We start from the raw sequence: 23,142 nt of genomic DNA on the forward strand, positions 1-23,142 counted from the left end.
AATAAATGGGAATATATTTGTTGTGTCAGGGTGACTGTAGTCAGGATCCTCATCTTCACACCCATTTATTTTCATTTTCCTAGGTCTCCCTTATCTAAGAGAATTCCTTCTGCATAAGCATTACACAGCTCATATTGGCCGGTGCCACCTTTGTTAAATATATATATATTTAAATAACTAAATATATAAGCCCCTGATGTTCAGGCAGGGCGGATGGGGATGGTTTGGGTTCCCATGGCTCCCTGTGTCGGCGGCAGCAGGACAAGACTGAAGGTGGATGATCCCTTGACCCCTGTTCTCCCTCGCTGCCAGGAGAATTGAAAGGCAGATTTGGTTACTTTTCTCGACCGCTGCCGGGAGAAGAAACTTGGTATGAATTCCCTCTCCAACACTCCACTGTCATTTTTTGGTCTCGCGGAATCCAAAGTAAACCCGCCTGGAGTTGAACTCCTGCCCTACAACGTTAAAAAAATAAATAAATAAAGCTAAGTGCCGTAAAGCAAAGCTATGCCTTCAGTTTGGCATGATAAAAGGACTTGCTGTCAGGGATAAAATCTACCACAGGATTGAAGTTCATAGTCTTTTCAATTAAGTTCGTTCCTTCAACTGGTTTCAGGGGAATTAGTTACATACCATCTCAGGCTGTGAAGCTTCTAAATTTTTTAGAATCTAACCATGAAAAAGAAAATGAAATTGAACCATTTACATAGCAAATTGGATTACATACACCCAGACTTCTGAGTTAATTAGTAATAAATTGAGCTCAATACCAACTGCAGTCAGTTCTTCCAATATTTTAAGTTAGCTTATAACCGTCCCTTTTAAGTTATATTACGTATATATATTTTTTAATTCCCTAGTTTGACTTTTTTTCCCTATAAAATTTCAGTTCCCCATGAAGTTTCAGTTTGTTTTGCTTCAAGTACAGCACTTGTAGTTTTTTTTTTCAATTTTGTTGAACTTGGGAAACTACCGGGATTCCATTTTAATTAAAGAAGTTACTGTCAATAACACCTAAGGAAAATGTTATTGTTTTATTTTTGTGGATTTGGGATCCACAAAAAAACCAAATGCGTGATGAAACTGGGAGCCCTTAAGTTAATCACAAAACTGAACTCTGGCTACAGGCGTGAAACAGATCCTCTTCCAATCAATTCCATTCAGAATTAAGAATCAAGGGGGAACCCCAAGTTACATGCCAGCACAGGATGACATGCCCAGACACACCTTTCACTTCTGTACAGCAAAACGACACAGCTCCAGCAAACTGCAGCCTGCCCCCAGGTTTAGAAGCCAGGGGCGCACCTGCCAGACTGCAGAGACTCGAGAGTGTGAACCAGGTAAACGGTTCTAAACAATGACGAGAGGGAGCGTTTACCTGGGGAAACCCCCAAATCCCACGCACACTCCGCCCCCACACACGACTGGCCAATTGGAGTCCGCACACCGGAAACGAAACTGGAGGAACCGCCACGTCGAAGGCGTGGGTTGACGTAAGCGCGACTACGTCAGGTGCCGTCCTTCCGGCAATGGGTGGTCCTGAGGTCGGGAGGAAAGGCGGAGCGGAGGCGGGGCTTGGGGCTGGTTGAGACTTTGGTGGGTAGGTGGGTTCAGACGGAGGGGACTACGGGTCGGCGTTGGGCTCATTGGGCTCGAAACAAAGGACTATCCGGTAGAGAGTCGGCGCGGCGTCTTCGGACGAATTGCAGAGCATACGATCGAGGCTTCTCGGACTGCCAGTGCCCTCTTCCCGCCGTCTCACTCGACTTCTGCTCGGTACTCCACAGCCCGCGTCGCGGTCAGACCCCCGGCACAGCGGCACCTGCTGCTGAGGGACCCCGCGGCCCGCTCTGGTGCTCATGATGGGGCTGATCTTCACTAAACTGTGGAGCCTCTTCTGCAACCAAGGTGAGAAGGATGGAGCTGCGCAACGGCTCGAATCCACGGAAGAGTGTTTGTCCGCCGAAAGGGACGACAGCAAGCAGGGCTCTCGGCGGTCACAGATGTTCTGAGACGCAGAGCAGTGACTTAGTCTAGGGAGCGGGTAGAAATTCAGTATTTTAGGCTGGGAGAAGGTGCAGGAGAAACCTGATGTGGGAGAAATTGCAAGTCAGAAGGAGAAACATTTGGTGTCCCAGAATTCATACTAAGAATTTAGAATTTTAGTGAAGCTAAGCGGAAAGCACCTATTGGTACATCTTGGGTGCCTTTTACGTTTCTAATTAAACATCCTTAGCCTTGTCCTAGGATAAGTGTCTACCCTGAAACTTAGAGCGTTTTTTTTTTTTTAATCGAGTGCTGCTTTGTTTTCCGACTTTCTCTTTAAGTCAGTCCACCTTCACGTTCTTTTCTCTGAATTCGAACGGTTCGCCCTTTTGAAATCCACGACTTTCTGAAAATCATCCTAAACCCTTTATTCCTTTTATAGATATTAGAAAAACTAAAGGCTCTTGGTCTCAGGTAGGGTCTTGCCTATCCGTAATTATAGTCTAGACTGGTGATGAGACATCTAGAACCTGTAAGTCCAAAGGGCCAAGAAGTTGTAATACCTGTTCTGAGTCAGAGAGAATGAAACATGATGTCTTCTCAAGGGGGAGAATACCCAGACAAAAAAAGCGACAATCGGTAAAGTTTTAGATATTCTTTTAATATTTTCTTAGTAATTGAAACCAGTTTTTAAATTAAACCTAGTTTCATTTTGCATTTAATACCTGAATATAATAAAAACCAGTGTTTTATGATGATAATTTGTCACTGCTAATGTGGTATCTTTTTTCTGGATTTAAGAAGCGAAGACAATGCAATGGTTTTACTTCACTTGTTTCAGCAGATTGATAAGAACACTAAAATAATCTTTTTCAAGGTTATAAATATGCATGCCCATGTAGACATATTTAATTAGCACAGATAGCAGTTTTCAAGTGATTTTAAAGTGGTCAGTATAAGTCTTTATGAATATTATCCATAAATTTAATGCATTATTTTTTCAGCAGTTTATATTTTATAATCTTTGTTACATAAATTCACTACTATGTAAAGCAGCATTTTAAGACATACTATAAAGCATAAAGATTTATACAGTAGCCACTTGCTTATCTTTTCCTGCAGTTTAAGAAGTAAAACATTACCAAAGTCTTTGGTTCTCCTTGGTAACCTGTCCAATTCCCCTCCCTCTCCTCTCTGTTTTATTACTGCTCTTTATTATGTTTTTTGAGTCTTCCTTGATCAGACTAAAAAGTACTGGGAGATATAAAGGGAAAATTCAGGAGATGATGACAGACATTTCATGGGATGCTTTTATAGTCACATAACTGTCCAGGTCTCTTAAATCCTCATTACTATTCAGATTTTTCCTTTAACTTTCCTGTTGTATATTTAGTACCAGTGGTTTTTCTGTCATTTTATTCTCATTTATTTATGCAAATAAGATTTAGTCATAGGGCATAAATCAGTCTTTAGAGTTAGGTGTGGGAGATACAAAGATTTAAAAACAAACAGAAAAGAGATAGTTACTTCCTCTCCCAGGATGCTCAAAGATCAGTACATGACAGAAGTAGGAAAAAAATGCAATGTGGCAAATTATTTAACTGATTGTATAAAAGTATGGTGATGGCACAAAAAGGAAATGATTAATTTTTTCATGTGGTTCCTAGAAGACTACAGAAGAAAGTATACTTGGACTTCAGTGATAAGTAGGAATTTATTTTCAAGGCATGCTAGGCAGATTGAGTAGAAGGGGCATGCGATTCTAGGCAAAAGAACTAATAATATGCTAATGGGAGAGGAATTAAATAGTTTGATATGGGGAAGGAAGCTGAAAATAGTTTAGTTTGGTTATATTTTAGTCTGCCTGTGGAAATGAAGGACATGAGGTTGGAATGGCAGCTAGGGGAACCAGTTGACAGACGGCCTTGCATGTTGTCTAAACTTGAAGCTGTCCAGAGCAAGCCATGGAAGCAGGTGGAGAGTTTGGGCATGGTCTGTTATTTTTGAGCAAGGGATTAATACTTTAGTTTTTGGCTTCCCTATTCATTTTCCTAATGAGGAGTTCTCAGTGGAAATTTTGGTATAGTCTAATTTCTCTTTTTTTTTCTAATAGAGTTGTTTTCTTTTTTTTTTTTTCAGATTTAATGTGTTTTATTGATTAAATTATTACATTTGTGCCAATTTCCCTTCCCTCTGCTCCCCTCCAACCGGTGGCCCCCCTCCCTCCAGTTGTCCCCCCCTTTTAGATTATGTCCATTAGTTGTGCATACAGTTCCTCCCAACCTCTCTCCGTCTATTCCATTCCCTCCTACCTTGATCCCCAATTCCTATATCATCTCCCTCCCTTTCCCCATTCCCCCTCCCTGTTGACCTCCCCCCAATATGCTTCCCGTACCCACAGTTCCTCTTCCACTCTCGTTGCCTATTTAGTTTGCCTTTGTTTCATCTCCCTAGCTTCTGTTTTTTTTTAAACCAGTCCCTTTAACATCTCATATAACAGTGGTTTGGATCTAATGAACTCTTTCAGTTCTATTTTGTCCTGGAAACACTTTCTCTGTCCTTCTATTCTGAATGACAATTTCGCTGGATAGAGTATTCGTGGTTGTAGGTTTTGGATTTTCATTACTTTGAGTATTTCTTGCCAGTCCCTTCTTGCCTGTAGGGTTTCCCTTGAGAAGTCAGCTGATAGTCTGATTGGGACCCCTTTGTACATAATTCTTTTCTTCTCTCTTGCTGCTTTTAAGATTCTCTCTTTATCTTTAATTTTTGACATTTTGATTATAATGTGTCTTGGAGTGGTTCTCCCTGGGTCCAGTCTCTTGGGAACTCTCCTTGCTTCCTGGACCTGCAGGTCTATTCCCTTCCCCAAGTCTGGGAAGTTCTCCTTTATTATATTTTCACTCAATTTTTCAAGTTCTAGTTCATCTTCCTCATTCTCTGGCAAACCAATGATTCTTATGTTGGGCCTTTTATAGCTGTCCCAGAGGTTTCTGATCCTTTCATTGTTGCTTCCCATTTCCTCTCGCTGCATTGGTTGACTGCTTGTTCCTTCTCCATATTCCAGTTTGTTGAAATGAACTCTGGATTTTATTTCCTTTCCTTCTGTCTCGTATGCGGTTTTGTTCCTTTCGTTATGAAAGTTTTTCGCTTCTTTCATATCTTTTTCCTGCTCTTTTGTGAATTCTGTAAGCCACCTGATAACAATGGCCCAGAACTGAGCCTCTGACAGGTTTCTTATCTGTTCATCTGTCAGGTTCTCTATCTGCTGCCTGGTGAGTTGTGTTACCGGTATTTCTATAGTTGCCTGCCACATTTTGACAGATGCGTTTTGTTTTCTTGGGCTGGCTGTCGGGGGCAGTGCCTGTGTACGCGTCACAAATTAGCGACCGGCGCCTGCCTGTCCGCGACCTATTTCGCAGCCCTGTGGTGCTTTCTTTGGGGGCGGGGGTCCAAGATGGATTCACACAGTTATTCAGCTAGGAGACCGGGATCCGTCCTCCCGCCCCCCTGGGCCTCACTGTTCAAGGCGATGCTGCGGCCGCTCTCCCCAGCGCCGGGGTCGCGCACCGCCAGGGGCTTGCATAGCCGGGACTCCTCGCCGGGGTCGCGCACCGCCAGGGGCTTGCGCACCGCCAGGGGCTTGCGCAGCCGGGATTCCTCACGGCCCGCCGCTCGGGGTGCGACCACAAACAGCACTGCCCTCTTTAACTCTTACCTGCCCAAATGGCACCGCTGGTTTATAACTTCATATGTTGGACTTCCGTGTAGTTTTATTTTCTGGAATTTCTAGTTATCCTTTGTTTTGAAGTAGTTGTATTCCTCTCTAGTTGTAGAGGGAGACCTAGCGTGTCCGTCTAAGCCTCCATCTTGGCCAGAAGTCTAATAGAGTTGTTTTCTGTGTTCCGTTTCTTTCATCTAGAAGCTGTAGTTTTTATACGCTTATGCCTATAAGCTATCTCAAATTATTTTGGGGCTATGATGTGAGTATGACTTGATATTCATTATTTTTTCACAGGGACATTAGCTTGTTCCAGCACAATTTACTGAGGACTTGCTTTGGAACCTTTGTTGAAACTGAAATGAAATGACTCTTATCTCTGGACTCTTCTCTTGCGTTGCTCTATGTGTCTATCCCTGTGCGGTACCACACCGTCGTGGTTATAGTCTCTTTCACAGTAAATTTTGAATCTGGTACTGTCAGTTCTCTCTTTTTTTTTTTAAGAAAATATTTTAATTTTCTCTATTTCTCTGTTTTTTATTTTACTAATTTCTGATGTTTATTTTCTCCATCTACTTACTTTACACTCCAATCCCAGTTTTTAAGGGTGGGATGTGAGTCATTGTTTTTGTCTCTTCTTTTCTTCTATATATAAACTTTTAAAATCTATAAATGTCCCTCTTAAATACCGATTTAGCTTCATTTCACAAATTTTAATACATTCTACTTCATTATTCAGATTGAAATTGTTTAAAGAATTTTTTGTTTAATTCTTTAACTATGGATTATTTGTAAGTGTTTAGTTTCCAAATATTTATTTTTCTAGATAGCTTATTGATTTCTAATTTAATTCCATTGTGGTCAGAAATATATTCTAAGATTTTTTTTTTCCTTTTTTCAAATTTATTAAGATTTTTATAGTACAGATAACCCCTATATAGCATAGTTATTAAGTTCCTACCAAGTGCCGTGTTGTGCGAATCTGTTATACGAAGCAAAGAACTAGAACAAAAAGGGGGGTTAGGTTCCAAAAATTTAAAAAGCATACTATTATGTTTTTATAATTAAGAGAAATATCTTTATCAAAGCAATTTTCATCAAAAGTATTACATATGAATATGAATTAAGTCATGTTTTCTTTGTCATCACTACTAAGCTCCATTAACCGAATGCATTTTCTTTTTGACAAGATATCCTCATCCTTTGAGCTTTCTTCAGCAGTATCTTGATTTCTAGGCTCAACTTTTTGCAAAACACCTTGTATTTTTAGTTGAGAGATCTTTATAAATTTCATTATAAGGTGCCAAGCACTTTTGAGGTTCTCTCTCAAACTCTTTTAAACTTTGTGCTCCTTTCAGTGCAAGGATCTTCATTTAAGAAATATGGCTCTAACTGTTAGGCTAAATCTAGGCCTTTCTTCTTTTTAGAGTAAACTGTTTAACTTCGTTTTCATCAGTGCCATCATCCCTGAATTATCTTGGCGCATTCCAGATGTCATTTTCACCAAAATTGCTTCATCAGTTTCTTCTTCTACCAGCAATTCTTGGGTATTTTCTACAGTCATACCGTGTTAGAGCGAAACCGTGTTATAGAAGTGCTGTGTTATATGGGGGGGTTCCCCAGTTCTCTAACCGTGTTAGACTGAAACCGTGTTATAGAAATACTGTGTTATACAGGGGATACCTCGCCCTGGCTGGTTTAGCTCAGTGGATTGAGCGTCGGCCTGCGAGCTAAGTGTCGCTGGTTCGATCTTCCAGTCAGGGTACATCAGAGAAGGAAAACTCTGACTCCAAAAAACCTCCGCTGCCTTGCGGCATACCTCTTCAGGGGAAAGGCTAAGGGAGTAAACCCCGACAGAAAATCCGGAGCCGGAGTCCCTAAGGCGGTTTGACGTTGTAGTCAACACCGGCAACTCCTGCGGCGCACCTGAAGCCAAGCTGTATTGACTCCGTCTTTCCCTTGGACCCTTCAGCTGCGAAGAGAGGGGGGGTCTGCTGCATGGGCAACAGCAGACCCTCCATATCACCTTGCCCAGGCTCTGTAGCTTCAGCTTCACTGGAGAGGACACTCCAGCGTCATCGCAAGATGTCGATTCAACACGGGAGGAGACAGATACCGTGTCACTCCCGAGTCGGACTGCACAGCCATTCTCGGCGGTGCAGATAGACACTTAAGAAGCTACACCATCGTCTCTCGAGACGGACGGCTGCCGACGACGACAGGGGATACCTGTACATTTATATGTTCTATTTTGGTGACTATTCCATTTGCTCTTTAAAAGAATGTGTATTTTGCAGTTAGTTGTGTGCAACATTCTATAAATGTTTATTAAGTTAAGGTGGTTGTTAGTCTTGTTAATATATGTCTTAATGTATATCTCTTCTAAGAGACCATAGAGTGGGATCATGTTTTTTTTTAATCTAGAGTGAAGTTCTCTCCCTTTTAATTGGAATGTTTAGTCCAATTTGTTGATATAGTTGGATTTATGATATGGTTAGATATTAGTCTATGCAATTTTATTTTCTGTTTATCTCTGCTTTTGTTTTAGTGTTACTCTGTACCCCCTTCCCTTCTTTCTTTGGGGTTAACTTACGTTTTTAATGTTTAGAATTCCATTTAAAATTTTTGATTACTTTAACAGTTACATTATTTACATAGTCCTTTAAGAGATTACAAGATACATTTTTACCTTTTTGCAGTGTACTTAGAGTTAGTAGTGTAATACTTCTAAATAAGAATCTCGAAATTATAAGGTGTACTCTCCCCTTCCCTAGACCATTGTAACCGTGCAGCATGCAGGCTATCGTCGGCAGCCGTCCTTCTCGAGAGACGATGGTGTAGCTTCTCAAGAGTCTATCTGCACCACTGAGAACGGTTGTGCAGTCCGACTCGGGAGTGACACGGTATCTGTCTCCTCCTGTGTTGAATCGACATCTTGCGATGACGCTGGAGTGTCCTCTCCAGTGAAGCTGAAGCTACAGAGCCTGGGCAGGGTGATATGGAGGGTCTGCTGTTGCCCATGCAGCAGACCCCCCCTCTCTTCGCAGCTGAAGGGTCCAAGGGAAAGACGGAGTCAATACAGCTTGGCTTCAGGTGCGCCGCAGGAGTTGCCGGTGTTGACTATAACATCAAACCGCCTTAGGGACTCCGGCTCCGGATTTTCTGTCGGGGTTTACTCCCTTAGCCTTTCCCCTGAAGAGGTATGCCGCAAGGCAGCAGAGGTTTTTTGGAGTCAGAGTTTTCCTTCTCTGATGTGCCCTGACTGGAAGATCGAACCAGTGACACTTAGCTCGCAGGCCGACGCTCAATCCACTGAGCCAAACCAGCCAGGGCTAGCATGCAGGCTATATATGTATTATATCTAAGTATGTTAGAAACTGCACAATACAGTGTTGTATTTTTTGCTGTAAACAACACTTGCTCTTTAAAGTTTTAAGAGAGGGTAAAATTTTCTTTTATAGTTACTCATATCATTAATTTTGATGTTTTGAATTCCTATAGTATAATTTCCCTTCAGGTCAAAGGACTCTGGCATTTTTATAGTGTGGCTCTTGTGGTGATGAATTCTCGTAGTTTTTTTTGTTTTTTGTTTTTTTTTTTTTTTAATCTGAAAACGCCTTCATTCTTGAAGTGTATATTTTTTTCTGAAAATAGCATCTTGGGTTGAACTGCCCCCCGCCCCCTTACACACACACACTGTCTTTGGTGCTCTAAAGTCATTCCGCTGTCTTCCGCTTTCTCTCTCTCTCTCTCTCTCTCTCTCTCTCTCTCTCTCTCTCTCTCTCTCTCTCCCTCTCTCTCTTTTTTTACCCTGGTGAAAAGCCAGCCAATATTTACATCTTTATTTGTCCTTTTTTTTTCTTGCTGCCTTCAAGATTTTCCCTTTGTCTTTGATTTTTCAGAAGATTAACCATGAACTCTACTTAGCTTTTCTTTTCTTTGTATATGTCTTAGTTGGAGTTTGTTGAGCATCTTGAATGTAAATTTCTTATATTTTTGTACTCACCCAATTCACCTGTATTTCTCAAATAGGTTTATTTTTCCCACCAACTTACCCAATATAACCTATATGTTTACAAAGTCAATTTAGTGAGGACCATTATTTTAAAAAGGATTAAGTATTCTAAAATAGAAACAATCAGAATGTGTCTCAGTAAAGGTACTGTTCTGTGAATCTTGTTTCAGTTATGTGTGTCCTGAATCATGACATAAAATATATTTCTTAACTGTGGTCAATAGCTCAGCAAGTTTGAAAACCAATGATTAGATTCCCTATCCTCCTTAACATTTACCTTGCAGATTACCTTCTCCTGGGCAGCCTTTAAAGTCCGTAGAAAACTACATTTCCGTATTTCCTTGTTGAAGCCTTTCTTAATCATTGCTTATTTTCAGTGAGTTGGGGAAAAAGAGGGCTCTTTGGTCTTTTTCCTTAGGCTCTTTAACCTGGCCTTTGATGACCTTAGAGTATTCTACATAAACTTTTGATTTCTTTCTTTATCTGTGTTTAATCCCCTGTTACTCTCTTTCTTTTATCTGATAAACTATTCCTATTTGTTATTGTAAGGCTGTAAGACTTCATTTGTGTCACAAAGGTGGGGAGGCGTCAAGTTCAGAGACCACTAGCCAAACTTCCCAACAATATGACCTCAGGCAAGTTATTTAACCTAAGACTCAGTCTCCTCATGGGGAAATGAGGAATGATACCACTTTCTCATAGAGTGACCGTGAGGATTAATTTACATAACACCAAGTAAATCACTTAGACTGACAGTCTAGAATAATTCTTTTTTATTATTGACATTTTATTTCCTTAGCTGAGAGTTGGATTCTAGATCTCACTTATCCTTAAGAATACTACCATATGATACTTTTATATTTTGTTTGTTTACACACCCAACTTTTAAGATTTTTGAGGGCAGAGCCCTTGCCTTTTTCATCTTAATTACAAATATTACAGTCATGTATGTAATTAACCAATAAATGTTGAATTGTTGAATCACCAGGTTTATGTAGTTCTGTTCAAAAAATTTTGGTGTCCAGCAGTATGGGTAATGAGGTGGGATTGGGGGAGTTTGAAGAATTAGGGAGAGAGGATAATATTTTATAGCTAAAAGAGCAGGGAAACAAATGCTAGCTTTTACTTAGTTTTCTAAAACTAGTTATGTACTTCATAGGACCTCCATTTCCTTTTCTATAAAATAAACAAGGTGGACTGGGTTAGTAGTTCTGTAACATTTTTTTAGAACTGGGTTCCTCAGAGGTGTCATAAGGGGGCACTTTTTTTGCTGAAGAGGTGGGAGAGAAGGAACAGATCCTAAGTTCTGCAATCTGCCCCAAGTTATAATATTTTATTATTCTATAATCAGTATAATATAGGACACAGTTATTTTTTATGGCTTTTTTCCCAAGAACTAGACTTCCTATTTTTCAGTTCTCACCTGAACATGTTGATTGATTTCAGAGAGGGGTGGGAGGGAAAGAAAAAGGGAGCAACACAGATGTGATATGTTGCCTCCCCTATTGGCCCCCACTGGGACCGAAGCCAAAAGGTTGCGGATGTCACTCTTAGCTAAACCACTAGCAGGAGTTAGACTAGGCCTCACGTTCCAGGTTGTGACATCACAGCCTCTGAAAATTTTACTGCCTACCCCTTGCAATAATTCATACTTATTTTCATTGTACGTGGTATCCTAAATTTGCTAAGTTACCAAATTGGGCGACTTAGGGCATTTTTGTTTGTTTAGTTATAGAGTTGTTTACAGACTCTGTTTACAAGACATCATCATTTGATCGCACTTTAACAATATCAAATAAATGTTAACACAGTATTTCACAATGTAGTAATACTGTTCATATTTAGTGCTTCTCTAATACTTTTCCTCTCTTGTGTTAGTCTACAAATTTGGTAGTGGGGGGTTGCTGGTGTCTCTACTAAAAATACAAATTAAGTTTAGTAAAAAAAATTTTTTAATTGGGTTAAGGGAGAAACTTTTCTCAATAATTTTTCTGTTAGGCATATTTCACCTGTATTTGTCTAGAAGCAAGTGCCGTTGCTGATATTCTTTTGAAGCCTCGTTCTGTATAATCTGTATCTTTATGCCCTCTTACAAAAAACCATGAGCCAGCTTTTTAGCAGATCCAAAGGAACAAACTATGGGCAAGACTGCGGAGAACCTTCTGTGCAAACACTTGATCAAAATCAAACAAAAGCTCTGAGATTGGAACTTTTCCTTAATTTAATATAAATAAACATACTTTCTGTCACTCTGTGGAGATGCATAGAGGAAGTACTCTCTCCACAGACCTTTGCTGCAGAGAGAGTTGCAGTCTGGTCTCCTGGAAGAGGCTGCTAGTGAAAGTGATGCCCAAGGTGACTGTCTCATAGTGTGCAGACAGGTTTTTACAACATTTTGGGTTTGTTATAGCTTTGATATTTATGGTAATGTCTTGCCTTAACCTAAAATTATTCGGCTACCCTCAAAGGCTTTTAAATTGTACATACCTCATCACCAACACACACATTCTTGTCCCTAAGCATGAGCAGCTTATGCTCTGTGTCAATATTGATTTTAATAATTGTTTTTTTAAAGACGGTAAATTTTTTACAATTGTATTCGCACAGTTTATTCTAAATGCAGAATTTAGTATTGTCCATGTTATAGTTTGCCCTATTTAATATTAACTGAGAATTGACTGTGTTTCAGTCTTATCAACTAAATAATTTCGTTTTTTTGGAGAGTACTTACTTGGAGTTAGAAGTTTTTATATGGCTTTTATATACATGTTGAGGATCAGTTGAAGTTGTAAAAGTATACAACTGTATAATTTTCTCCTCACAACTTCAGGCATTTTGATTCTGTTGAAATGGAAATCTCTACTCCCTGCTCTGTAAGTAAAAATGATGTTAAATGGCTAATGTTTACCTGACTGGCAGCTGATTTTGAAATTTTACCTTTGGGATAGATTTCTTCTTACCTTAATTGTGACTGATTTGCACCGTAACTATATTTTAAGTTTTTAAAAACTTATTAGATAAATAATACAAATTTATAAGCATCTTTCTATATCTGCTTTAGTTAACTATAATACGTAAAGGAAATTATTTTTATCAAGGCTACTCTCCAACAAATCACTGATAGCTTCATAGTTGAGTTAACTTTTTATTTCAACATGTAAAATAAGATCTATATATGGCCTATTGATTATACCCAACCAGAAAGACAGCAGTGCAGAAAACAAGCGTTGCTAAGTTACAGGTTTCAAGAATGAGGGTCTATTTTTAACATCAAGCAATATCAGATACCACTACAAGGTAGTAGTTATGCTTTTGGTGTGTATTGATGTGAAAATTGATAGACCACTGCGATTCAATAATACCTTTAAGTAACTTTATATTTTATTAATCTAGACAGCACTTGTGGACATTTAAATCACATTATCCTATTTTCTGCTTATAAGAAGGAGAATGCACATATTTATTAACAGTAACATTTGTTAACTGATGTCTTTGGTCATTGACAGACTCAAATGCAGCTACGTACAACAGAGGCATTTTAAGGAAGAATTACAGTTATGCAAAGGAATACAAACAGCTTTTATTTCGTACTTTTTTTATTTTTAGTAAATGCTCATTGAACTTGATACCACTCTTACTGTATAGGTAATGATAAAGAGATTTTTCAAAGAAAAGATGAAAATAAATCCTTGGTCATTTCATGTATTTAAAAGCACATAGCTGTTTCTATTTTCTTATTGATATTTTGTTATATAGAGTCAGATTGTTAATGGCAATTTTAACATCAAAAGAGAGGCCTCAGTTTACCTGAGGGATAGATATCTGCACTGTCATCATAAAAGAGAGCTGAAATTGTGTGTTCTGTCTTCATTGCTAGGATTCCCTACCAGTGAGGGAAAAAAGGAATCTGGAAATGACCTTAAATTAATCAAAGATTAGAAACTTTAATGAAATTCATACTCTATCCACTTTGAGAGTTTGCCATCCCTGACTTAGTTCAAATTGTGAGCCGATCTTTCAGAGTGATGCGTTTTTTATGAGTTTTGTCGTCATAGGCTTTCAATACTCTGATTACCATAGTAATACAAAATGTGATGCAAGGAGCCAGGACTGTTTGCAAATGGCCCTGGCTGTTCACTTAAGTTGCCTGAACAATATAAATCATTTGGCACTATTTCTCCATTCCCTTCTCCTAGGGGTGTATCTGCACTTAACGTTTAGCTTATTTCTAGACTAGGCTGGTTACTCATGTCTTCAGGGACCCCAATGGTATCCAGATGCTGGGTATGTGGTTTCCACCTGTCACCAAAATTTAGAATGCTTGGTGCCGGGTAATGCGATTATTGCTCCACTGATAAGAATGCTCTAGTTCTTGTACTGTAAGGGGGAAAAACAGCAACACTTCAAAGTTGGCTCCACTAGCGATTAGGGTCTATGAACCAAAAGAATCAGAAAAGGAGAATTATAGTGAGTTATAATAAGCAAATGAGTTTTGTTTTGTTTTACAAAGCAGCTTCTGCCATAGTGATAATAGCTCTTCCAGAGGAACCATGTCATTTGTCCTGCAATATTATGTGCCTATGGGATGCAGGTCATTAGACAATACAAAGATGGTTTGTTACCTAAGAACTTGTCTGTAAATTATGGCCCCTCTTTTTGACTGATGCATTATTAACATTTTAGAGTTAAAATATGACCTGATATTTGATTAGCTGTATGATGAAAATTTTGACATTCATGCAAGGTTAACAAGAGGAGCAGGGTTCTGATACCAACTTCGTCACATCACTGGCTGCAGATGAGTTTTATTGTTCTTATGGCAGCTTCCTTATATACTCTGTCGGTGTTCACAGATAGCTTCTGATGCATTCTGCCCAGGGGAAGAGTGATCTTGAATATTTTCCGTATAGGTTAAAATCTAGAAACGATGATATCTGGAGTGTTCTCTTCTGTGTTCAAAGGAGTTTTAAAAATATCTATCACTTAACAGAATAGACAACCCTTAAAAGCTGCTTGTGAAACAAGCGACTGTTCAGTGCATGGCACCAGAAGGAGGAAGGAATGAAGAGGTTTTTGTTGTACAAAGAGCTGAAATAGTATCTGCTTAAAAGAGTTGTAAAATCCAAATTGGGAAAAAAAAAAAAGTCAAAAGATTATGTAATTGCTTACTTATTTGAAAGTCAGTGGAAGTAATGAGAAACTGGTTGAGAGTATGTGTTTTATTAGTGATGAGAAACTGTTCAGATTTATGTTTTAAATTGGGTTTTTAAGGGAAAGGGGGAGGGGGGATCTTGGTACATGAAGGTGGGAAAACTTCCAGGGGTAAAAACAACAAATTGAGAAAAAGCTAATTTGATTAGTAGAGAGGGCAAGCAGGTGTGTATTAAATACTTTTTTTAAAAAAACCTTACATTAACTACAATGTTAAGACTAGTATTTGATCCCCCCCCAACTCAGTGTAAGTGACCAAGTTCTATCTCCCACACTCCTTTGTAAGAGAGCTAGATTAGGAATAGCATAATAGATTGCATCATTTAAGGCAGGTAGTCTTGACATCATAAGATTCTCTTTTTTTCCTTTATTTTAACAATTTGGTAATAAATATCCAGTGAATCATTCTCATTAGAGAGCTAACTAATAATCATTGTTGAAATTATGTAATTGTAGTATGTAGCTGTGTTAAATGCTAATTTTTTTTTTTTTTTTAATAGAACACAAAGTGATTATAGTGGGACTGGATAATGCAGGGAAAACCACCATTCTTTATCAATTGTAAGTATGGGTGTTCATTTAAATACTTTTCATTATTTTAGTTATTGGAACTAATTCTGTATAATTAATAAGAATAAAGCATCATTATAATACAATGGAAAAACTTGAACATATGGTTTTGTATTCTACCAAACACAAAATTTATGCGAAAGTGAATAAGGTAAACTGCTCTATGTTAAAGTCTTCACAAACTTTTTCTGGCATTGAAAAGAAGAATTCCTGTTAAACTGGAATAAATAAAGCAAATATAGTGCTAGAGTGAGGTGAGTAAGTGCATTTCACTTCATTGTTATCACACTGAGGTTCATGTAAATAGAGTGTTATCTCTATGAAGCTGTTGCTACTCTGAATAGATCTGAAATTATTTAACATAGCCAGACTTGTCAAATCAAAAGAAATGAAGATCACTCCTGAAAATACTGCTTTAGTAACTTGCAACAGGGAGAAGTTTGAAACTTCCAGAGAAATAGATTTATACTTTAAGGAAATTTTAATAGCCCGTCAGTCCACTTGTCAAAGTATGTCCCATTATCTTTACTGCCAACGAAATGATCCTTGTTAAACAATGAAAGCGGATCTATGTCCCAAGCATTTTTATAACAAGTGGTTATAAAAAATACAGTGCATGTTGTGTGGCTCTCAGGTCTTCCCACCTCATAAGCGTATCAGTTGACAGCTCTCCAGAAATTCTTCCCTTACGCAGTGCTTAACAGATTTTTCAGCTACTTTGCTGAAAAGCTATTGAGTATAGCTCTCGTTTCAGAGTTGAGTAGCTACTTGTTTTTCTTTAAAACAGTCATTGGTCATTATGTGTTTTAATATAACTTCGTCTTCAAGTAAAAACATTTCAGAAATTTGTCACTGTTGTTGAAATAATTTTGTATATGGCTTCAAAAATATATATAATGCCCTGAAGAGATTTACAGGCTTCTTTGAACAAACATCTGGCATGTTATAAACAAATACATATTTGTTGAATAAATTAATGTAGTTAATGAGTGACTGTGATAATTCATGTGATATGGACATCAGTGTACTAAATATATTTAGAATTAATTTTAACTAAAATTTTTATTTGCTCCATAATGTCTTTTTAAGACTGTAGTGTAGGTTAATAGGCCTAAACTAATTTTTATGGCTGAGCCAAGTCTGTTTTCTCACATAGACAATCTTCAAAATTATGGATAGCCTACTGTTCCATGATTGATACTTTGTAAGTATCTATGTCACAGTCACCTAGAAACTCACTCTTTCAGGATGGAGCATTGGTTTTGCTCTAACTGATAACAGGGCTTGGTAGTATTAAAATTTGGCTGCAGAAATGCAAACTCACACTATAGAGTTCCTTTTATCTAGACCAAGTCTAGTTTATCCCAGTAGAAGAACAAAATAAACAGGTTTGCCTTCAGGAGTTGTTCTTTGTCTAGATATTTGCACAAATGTTCTGTAAGGTTCTGTTTTTGATGCTTATGATTACCGTCATTGGCACAAATAAAGAAGGTTGATTCCTGTTAAATATAGAGATTAAAACTTGCTTCAGGTTCTCAAGATTCACAAAAGAGTTTTTATGGTGTCTGTCTTTCAACAGCTTAATGAATGAAGTGGTTCATACATCTCCAACCATAGGAAGCAATGTTGAAGAAATAGTTGTCAAGAACACACATTTTCTTATGTGGGATATTGGTGGTCAAGAGTCACTGCGGTCATCCTGGAACACATATTACTCAAACACAGAGGTATACTAAAGTTACTACTAGAGTAAATTTTAATAAAAAGAACCAAACGAAACCCAGAAAATGGATAGACACATTGACAGTTGCCTTTTAATACGTTTTTTTGGCAGGGAGGGATAAGGAATTTAAGGTTTTCAAATAAAAGACAAGAAGCAAGTAGAAAGAGTAATGAGAGCTGTGATTAGATGAGTGCTTACTGGCGGGCAGGTTCTCGGGTGATTCTCACCATAATACTGCGACATCTCCATTGTTGGAGAAACCGGACATGAGGATAAATTATATATAATCTTTCCCAAGGTCCCATAAGAAGAGGAATAAAATACTTGAAGCATAATTTAATACAAGATTTTTTGAAAACATGAATTGAACATTCAAAATTTTTGTGAGGTTATATTTTAATTTAAAAAGAAATGGATTTGCAGGCCATTCCCCAGACTTCTGTGTCACTTATTATTTCAGAGCCAGCCTGGGGAACAAATCTAGAATATCTTTATTTCTGTTTGTATTCTTAAAGGCAGATTTAAAAATAAATAAAAATCAACATGTAGTGCTGTTGAGAGAGGCTTATCTTTGAGGATTTTAATATACATTTGCATCCATAATTTTTTCTACAAAGATGTATACCAAACCAATCATTTTTTCTAAAATGAAGCCTGTTAAATTGAGTGGTTTTTTTCGGGGGGTGGAGGAGAAAGAGAGATGTTGTCTTTTAAAATAAAAACATGTGTTCCTCTAGATTTATATCGTAATAGCATATGTATGTGTATGTGTATATTCTAGTGCAGTGAATGACTGGTCAAACCAATGTGGTGTATCATAGATATTCAGCAGTTGTAGTAGAAATTAATCTTTTTTATTTGTGGGGGAGGATAGGTTGGTAAGCAAATATTATAGTAATATGTTAGCTTATTTTATATAAAATAGCATTCTGAAACTAAAATATGCTAGAAAGTAAGAGAAGAACATCTTAGCATTATGACCGTTTAAACAGTATAGGCTGTAGGTACATTTTCAAGGCTTACAATTAACTGCAGGTTTAAAAAGAGCAGGTATCTTTGATAAACAGATCAAAATTGATTCTTGCTGATCCATGTACATTTTACAGAAGGGTAGTTATTGAAATTGCTGAAAATTGACTTAGCATGGGTCCAGAAAGGCATACGTTATTACTGACGTTATTTACATAAAATGTTCTTTTAACAAACTATTTCAACAAGAACCTTCGGCCTAGCAGATAGCATTTGCAACCTTAGATTCCATGTAGGGATCTTATTATCTATGTAGTGTTCCCTGACCTCTTTGTTCACCCTTGTCATCTTGCTTCTTAAATTCTTTACATTGAGGAGTCATCCAAAAGCTGAAATAGCTCCATTATAGTACAAGGAGATACAGTCGGTGACTGATTTCTGACATCTTACTCCCATTGACCTAAGAGATATTTCCACGCTAACTCTTCCATGTTTCTTATATTTATCTCTTATATTCTTTTCTTTTATCTCCATTCTAAGCCTTCTCAGTTTATATTCAGATTACCCTAGTTGTCTCTCTTGCTAATTTAAAAGTCATCTGAATAATCTGATTCTACCCTTTCTGTTTTGATTTATTTTATATCACTTTCTGTACTGTAATCCTTAACATCATTTAACCTCATTTCTTAATTGTTTCTTCTGCATAAGATGTTCAATTTAAGAGCCCTTTATCATTATACCTTCTTATTTTTCTTATTGAGGATGCCTTTGTTTTTAATGTATGAGACCCACCTTTTTTCATATACACAGCTACCAACAGCTTTTTCCAGTTTTCTTTGCTCTCTTTGTATTCACTTGCTTCATCTTTAGCATATTAACACCTAAGTAGATATGTTTCTATTTAGTGCATTTTCTTGCACTTTTATTGTTGATAATGTTATTTATAAAATGCTTTTTTATTAATTAGTATATTTAAAATTTTTTTTCTTTCAAACTAGCTTGTGTACTTCTTTCTAATAGGCAGGAGACTGTGTTAAATATTATTATTGATTGCCTAAATGAATGATTATAGAGTACTTTTAATGTTTACTTACTGTGATTTTTAAAAATTTTATTACTTTTTAAAATAAATCTTAGTATTGCAGAATATTATATATTCAAACATTACTTTCTAAAAATAAAATTGGGTATGGTTTCTATTTGTTGTGTTAAAGTTATTTTCTTACTAACATTTGGATTTCACTGCTTGATGTGATTCCATATAATATAAACTCTTTGTGATAAAAAAGCAGTAGACTGTTTTCTAGTACTGATGATGCCATGTGAAGAAAGTACTTTTATCACTTGAGAGTAGTTTTGCAGAAAACTTCAATATCCCATTCAGTTTCCTTTCTTTTTAATTGTCTTCTAGTTCATCATTCTTGTTGTTGATAGCATTGACAGGGAACGACTAGCTATTACGAAAGAAGAATTATACAGAATGTTGGCTCATGAGGTAAATTTTGAAAACAAACATAAACAATGGAGTAAGGTATCTGTATACTGGATTTGCTTTTTTACAAATATTAATTGCTCTGCTGTTGGTTCTTTCATCATGAATAAAGTTTTACATATTAAATTAATAAAAGTCTTAAACTCAAATTTTTTATTACTTTTCAAACTTAAAAATATCCAACATGTTAATTTGTAGATGGCTGTTATTGAAAAGATATTTTTATAGTTAAAATTACTGATGTATGCCTTAAAAATTCTGATAGATCAAAGCAGGAAAGGGGATAACTTAAGTGTTTAAAATCCTAAGAGTTTATAATAAGTGAAAAATTTGTAGTGAATAATTTGACATCACTTAATTTTAAATACTTCAAATATATAAAAAAATTCTATAATAAAACATATTTATGTACCCACTGTTCAATATAAGATAGTGAATATCTTTTGAGGTTTCTTCAGTTTGATTTCCTTACTTTCTCTCTCAAGGAATCTGGAAAGAATTCCATTATCCTAAAATAGTGATTATTATTACTATGATTATTTTTATGTACAGAATATTATATATCATGTTTATAAAACTGTGTAATGGTTATAAATTTTTCTGTAACTTGGTGTGGGGTTGGGGTGGGCACAACGTTATAATTTATGCATGTCAGTTCATACAACCTAAGTTCATTTATTTTAACAGCCATATAGTATTTCACTGTATGACTACTATATCCCTGTTGATCTGTTGTTTTATTAATGAACATTGATGTAGTTTCTAATATTTTGATAGTATAAACAATGCTACAGTGAACTTGAATGAATGAACTTAAGTTATACATAGACTAATAAGTATTGCCCAGCCCTCACCCTTAGTTCTGTCCTTTAATTTTTGGAGAAACTCTATATATAGTATCTGGCAACATATTACCATATTTGGCCATTAGAATATTGTTCATAATGGTTTTAAGTCAATACTTAAGATTCAGTTTTATTTTGGTGACCCCTTTGGTCTAACAATAGAAAAATAACTTGTAATTATCTAGTTTGTGTTAATCTGTTTTTGTTAGAGTGAATTATTAAATCATGCTTGAGATAATTTACTTTTCATAAAATTTTTAAATTAAACATTTGTGCCTAATCATTTTAAAGTAGGGAGGTTTCATTATAACTGTTTAGTAGAGCACGTTTTGGCTTCTGTTTCATTAATTTAATTTGAATTGTGACATTTCTGGTATTAGAAGTGTTTCATATTGATTGCAGGATTTACAGAAGGCTGCAGTCCTTATCTTTGCAAATAAACAGGATATGAAAGGGTGTATGACAGCAGCTGAAATCTCCAAATACCTCACCCTTAGTTCAATTAAGGATCATCCGTGGCACATTCAGTCCTGCTGTGCTTTAACAGGAGAAGGGTAAGTGTTAATCAGTATGAGGGGAGGTATGATGTCTTTCAAATTCCTTTTCAAAATTTTTAAGCCAACTTGTTTTTTTCTTTGATCCTGCTTCTTTTTGGTCCTTAATTAAAGATGGTTTTTATATTGTGTCTCAGGGTTACAAGATTGAAATAATTTTAGTCAATTACTATTGTTAAATTAGAATTGAACAAATTTATAAGTTTTTGTAACTTAAAATAAACAATGTTGCACTGGCTGGTGTGGCTCAGTGGATTGAGCACTGGCCTGTGAACCAAAGAGTCACAGATTCTATTCCCAGTCAGGGCATGTGCCTGGGTTGCGGGCAGGGTCCCCAGTTTGGGGTGTGTGAGAGGCAGCCACATGTTGAAGTTTCTCTTCCTCTCTTTCTCTCTAAAAATAAAATAAATAAAATATAAAAAAATGAATGAATGAATGAATAAGTAAATAAACAATGTTTTACCAAAAACAGGTAATAAAGTTTTGAATTAAATTTTCACAATCCACATTTTTAGTTGTTGTTCATTTCTTGATATATCATTTAACTTAGAGAAAACTATAATGTCGCTTGAATTAAAGAGGAAACTTCAAAGGCATTTCACATTTTCTGCAAAGGTTTAATTAAGCTTAAGATCCCAGCTTTCTCCACAGAAGTCCTTTAGGGATGTGTATTGTTAGACAGCAAACAATTGAAACAAATACCATTATAGTGCACTCTGCCTCTCCTAAGAACTTGAGCTCGGATAAACAGTCCAAGGAGAACCCAGTGTGTGATGCATGGATTATTCAGTTTATTTCCAGGACTTACTTATGCTCAAATTAACTTCATCTTCTTAGTTTTTCTTATACCAGAAATAGCTTGTAATATAATGGCTACACACAGACTTTTTTGACCTAAACTTTTAAGATTGTGCCATAAGCTTTTACTCTTTAAAAATAGGAAGGTGAAGTAGAGTTCTGTTGTCTTTCTATAGTGATTGCTCTATAAGGATTGGAGATAAGGAGTATTTGCAGTCTTGCTGGCAGAACCGCCAAAGCTGTGTCCTCAAGGGGATACTGAAGCAATTTCCCACATTGCTCATCTGAATAAGGTCATTTTGTTTAAGTGAATCTTCCACCTAAAAGTTTTATTTATTTTAGTGTTACCTGAAGATTATCATTTAAGTATATTAAGCTTTGGGTAAGACTAAAAATAGTAAGTATGCTTTCAGTTTTTAATTATAAAGTCCTTCATTTTGAATTTTTTTTTTTCTCTTTTGTTTCAGGTTATGCCAAGGTCTAGAGTGGATGACCTCCAGAATTGGTGTGAGATAACTTTTTTGCTCAAAAGAGACTGCTTTATTTATTCTGTGACATGAACATTTTTTCCTAGTACCTTTGGCTGCTAAGGCAGCAGCATGTTTAATTTATAACAACACAAACCTCTGTGAGCAACACTTGAATCAAGTGCAGCTGAACTGGAACATGAAAGATTTTTTTCTTAACTTTTTTTTAATGCACTAATCTTCAGTTGGATCAACACTAATGTATAACTATGTTTCGGCAATGAAATTTTTCTGACTGCTTATTCTAATCAATGACTGCCTTGTAAGACATGTTTGTCATATGTTTAGTGTTTTCTGAAGTATTGTAATAACTTCAACGACCAAGTTCTTTCATTTCTTCACTACCCCTACCCCCACCATATAATTTGTGGTTTGACAAAGCAGTAGTGGAAATCATCGGGTGCTGCGTGCAAGCTTAACCAGCACTAAATATTTGCTGCCTCTATAAACTCTTATCTTTTGGACAGAACTTACTATAGAGAAAGAAATCTGCCTAGAAAACATATGTAAGAAAGATTAAACATCATGAGAACTGCCTTTAAATGAGTTAACTTACCCTACATTATTGCAAGTCATGGAATAATTTTCAGTTTCTGTTAGATGGAAATTAAATAGGCTGTTTATCTAAAAGAACTAAGTCCACATTTCTGCCTATAACGTGAGATTAGTTTTGGTTAAAAACTAATCAAGGTAGAATATTTATTTGAAAGCCCTACTTCAGTGGTAAATATTTT

At 36.6% G+C, this 23,142-nt stretch overlaps 1 protein-coding gene across 1 annotated transcript; it reads left to right on the plus strand.

Annotated features, from left to right (window-relative positions):
• Positions 1-1,555: 1,555 nt before the first annotated feature.
• Positions 1,556-22,903, plus strand: ARL5B (ARF like GTPase 5B). The gene is made up of 6 exons (XM_090268026.1): positions 1,556-1,908; positions 15,431-15,491; positions 17,080-17,227; positions 19,604-19,687; positions 20,932-21,083; positions 22,349-22,903. The coding sequence occupies exons 1-6, from the start codon at positions 1,860-1,862 to the stop codon at positions 22,395-22,397; spliced, it is 543 nt and encodes a 180-aa protein (XP_090124152.1). The 5' UTR covers positions 1,556-1,859; the 3' UTR covers positions 22,398-22,903.
• Positions 22,904-23,142: the final 239 nt, after the last annotated feature.

This window comes from Furipterus horrens, unplaced genomic scaffold (assembly GCF_987537825.1).
Source record: "Furipterus horrens unplaced genomic scaffold, mFurHor1.1.pri manual_scaffold_2, whole genome shotgun sequence".
Lineage (NCBI taxonomy): Eukaryota > Metazoa > Chordata > Mammalia > Chiroptera > Furipteridae > Furipterus > Furipterus horrens.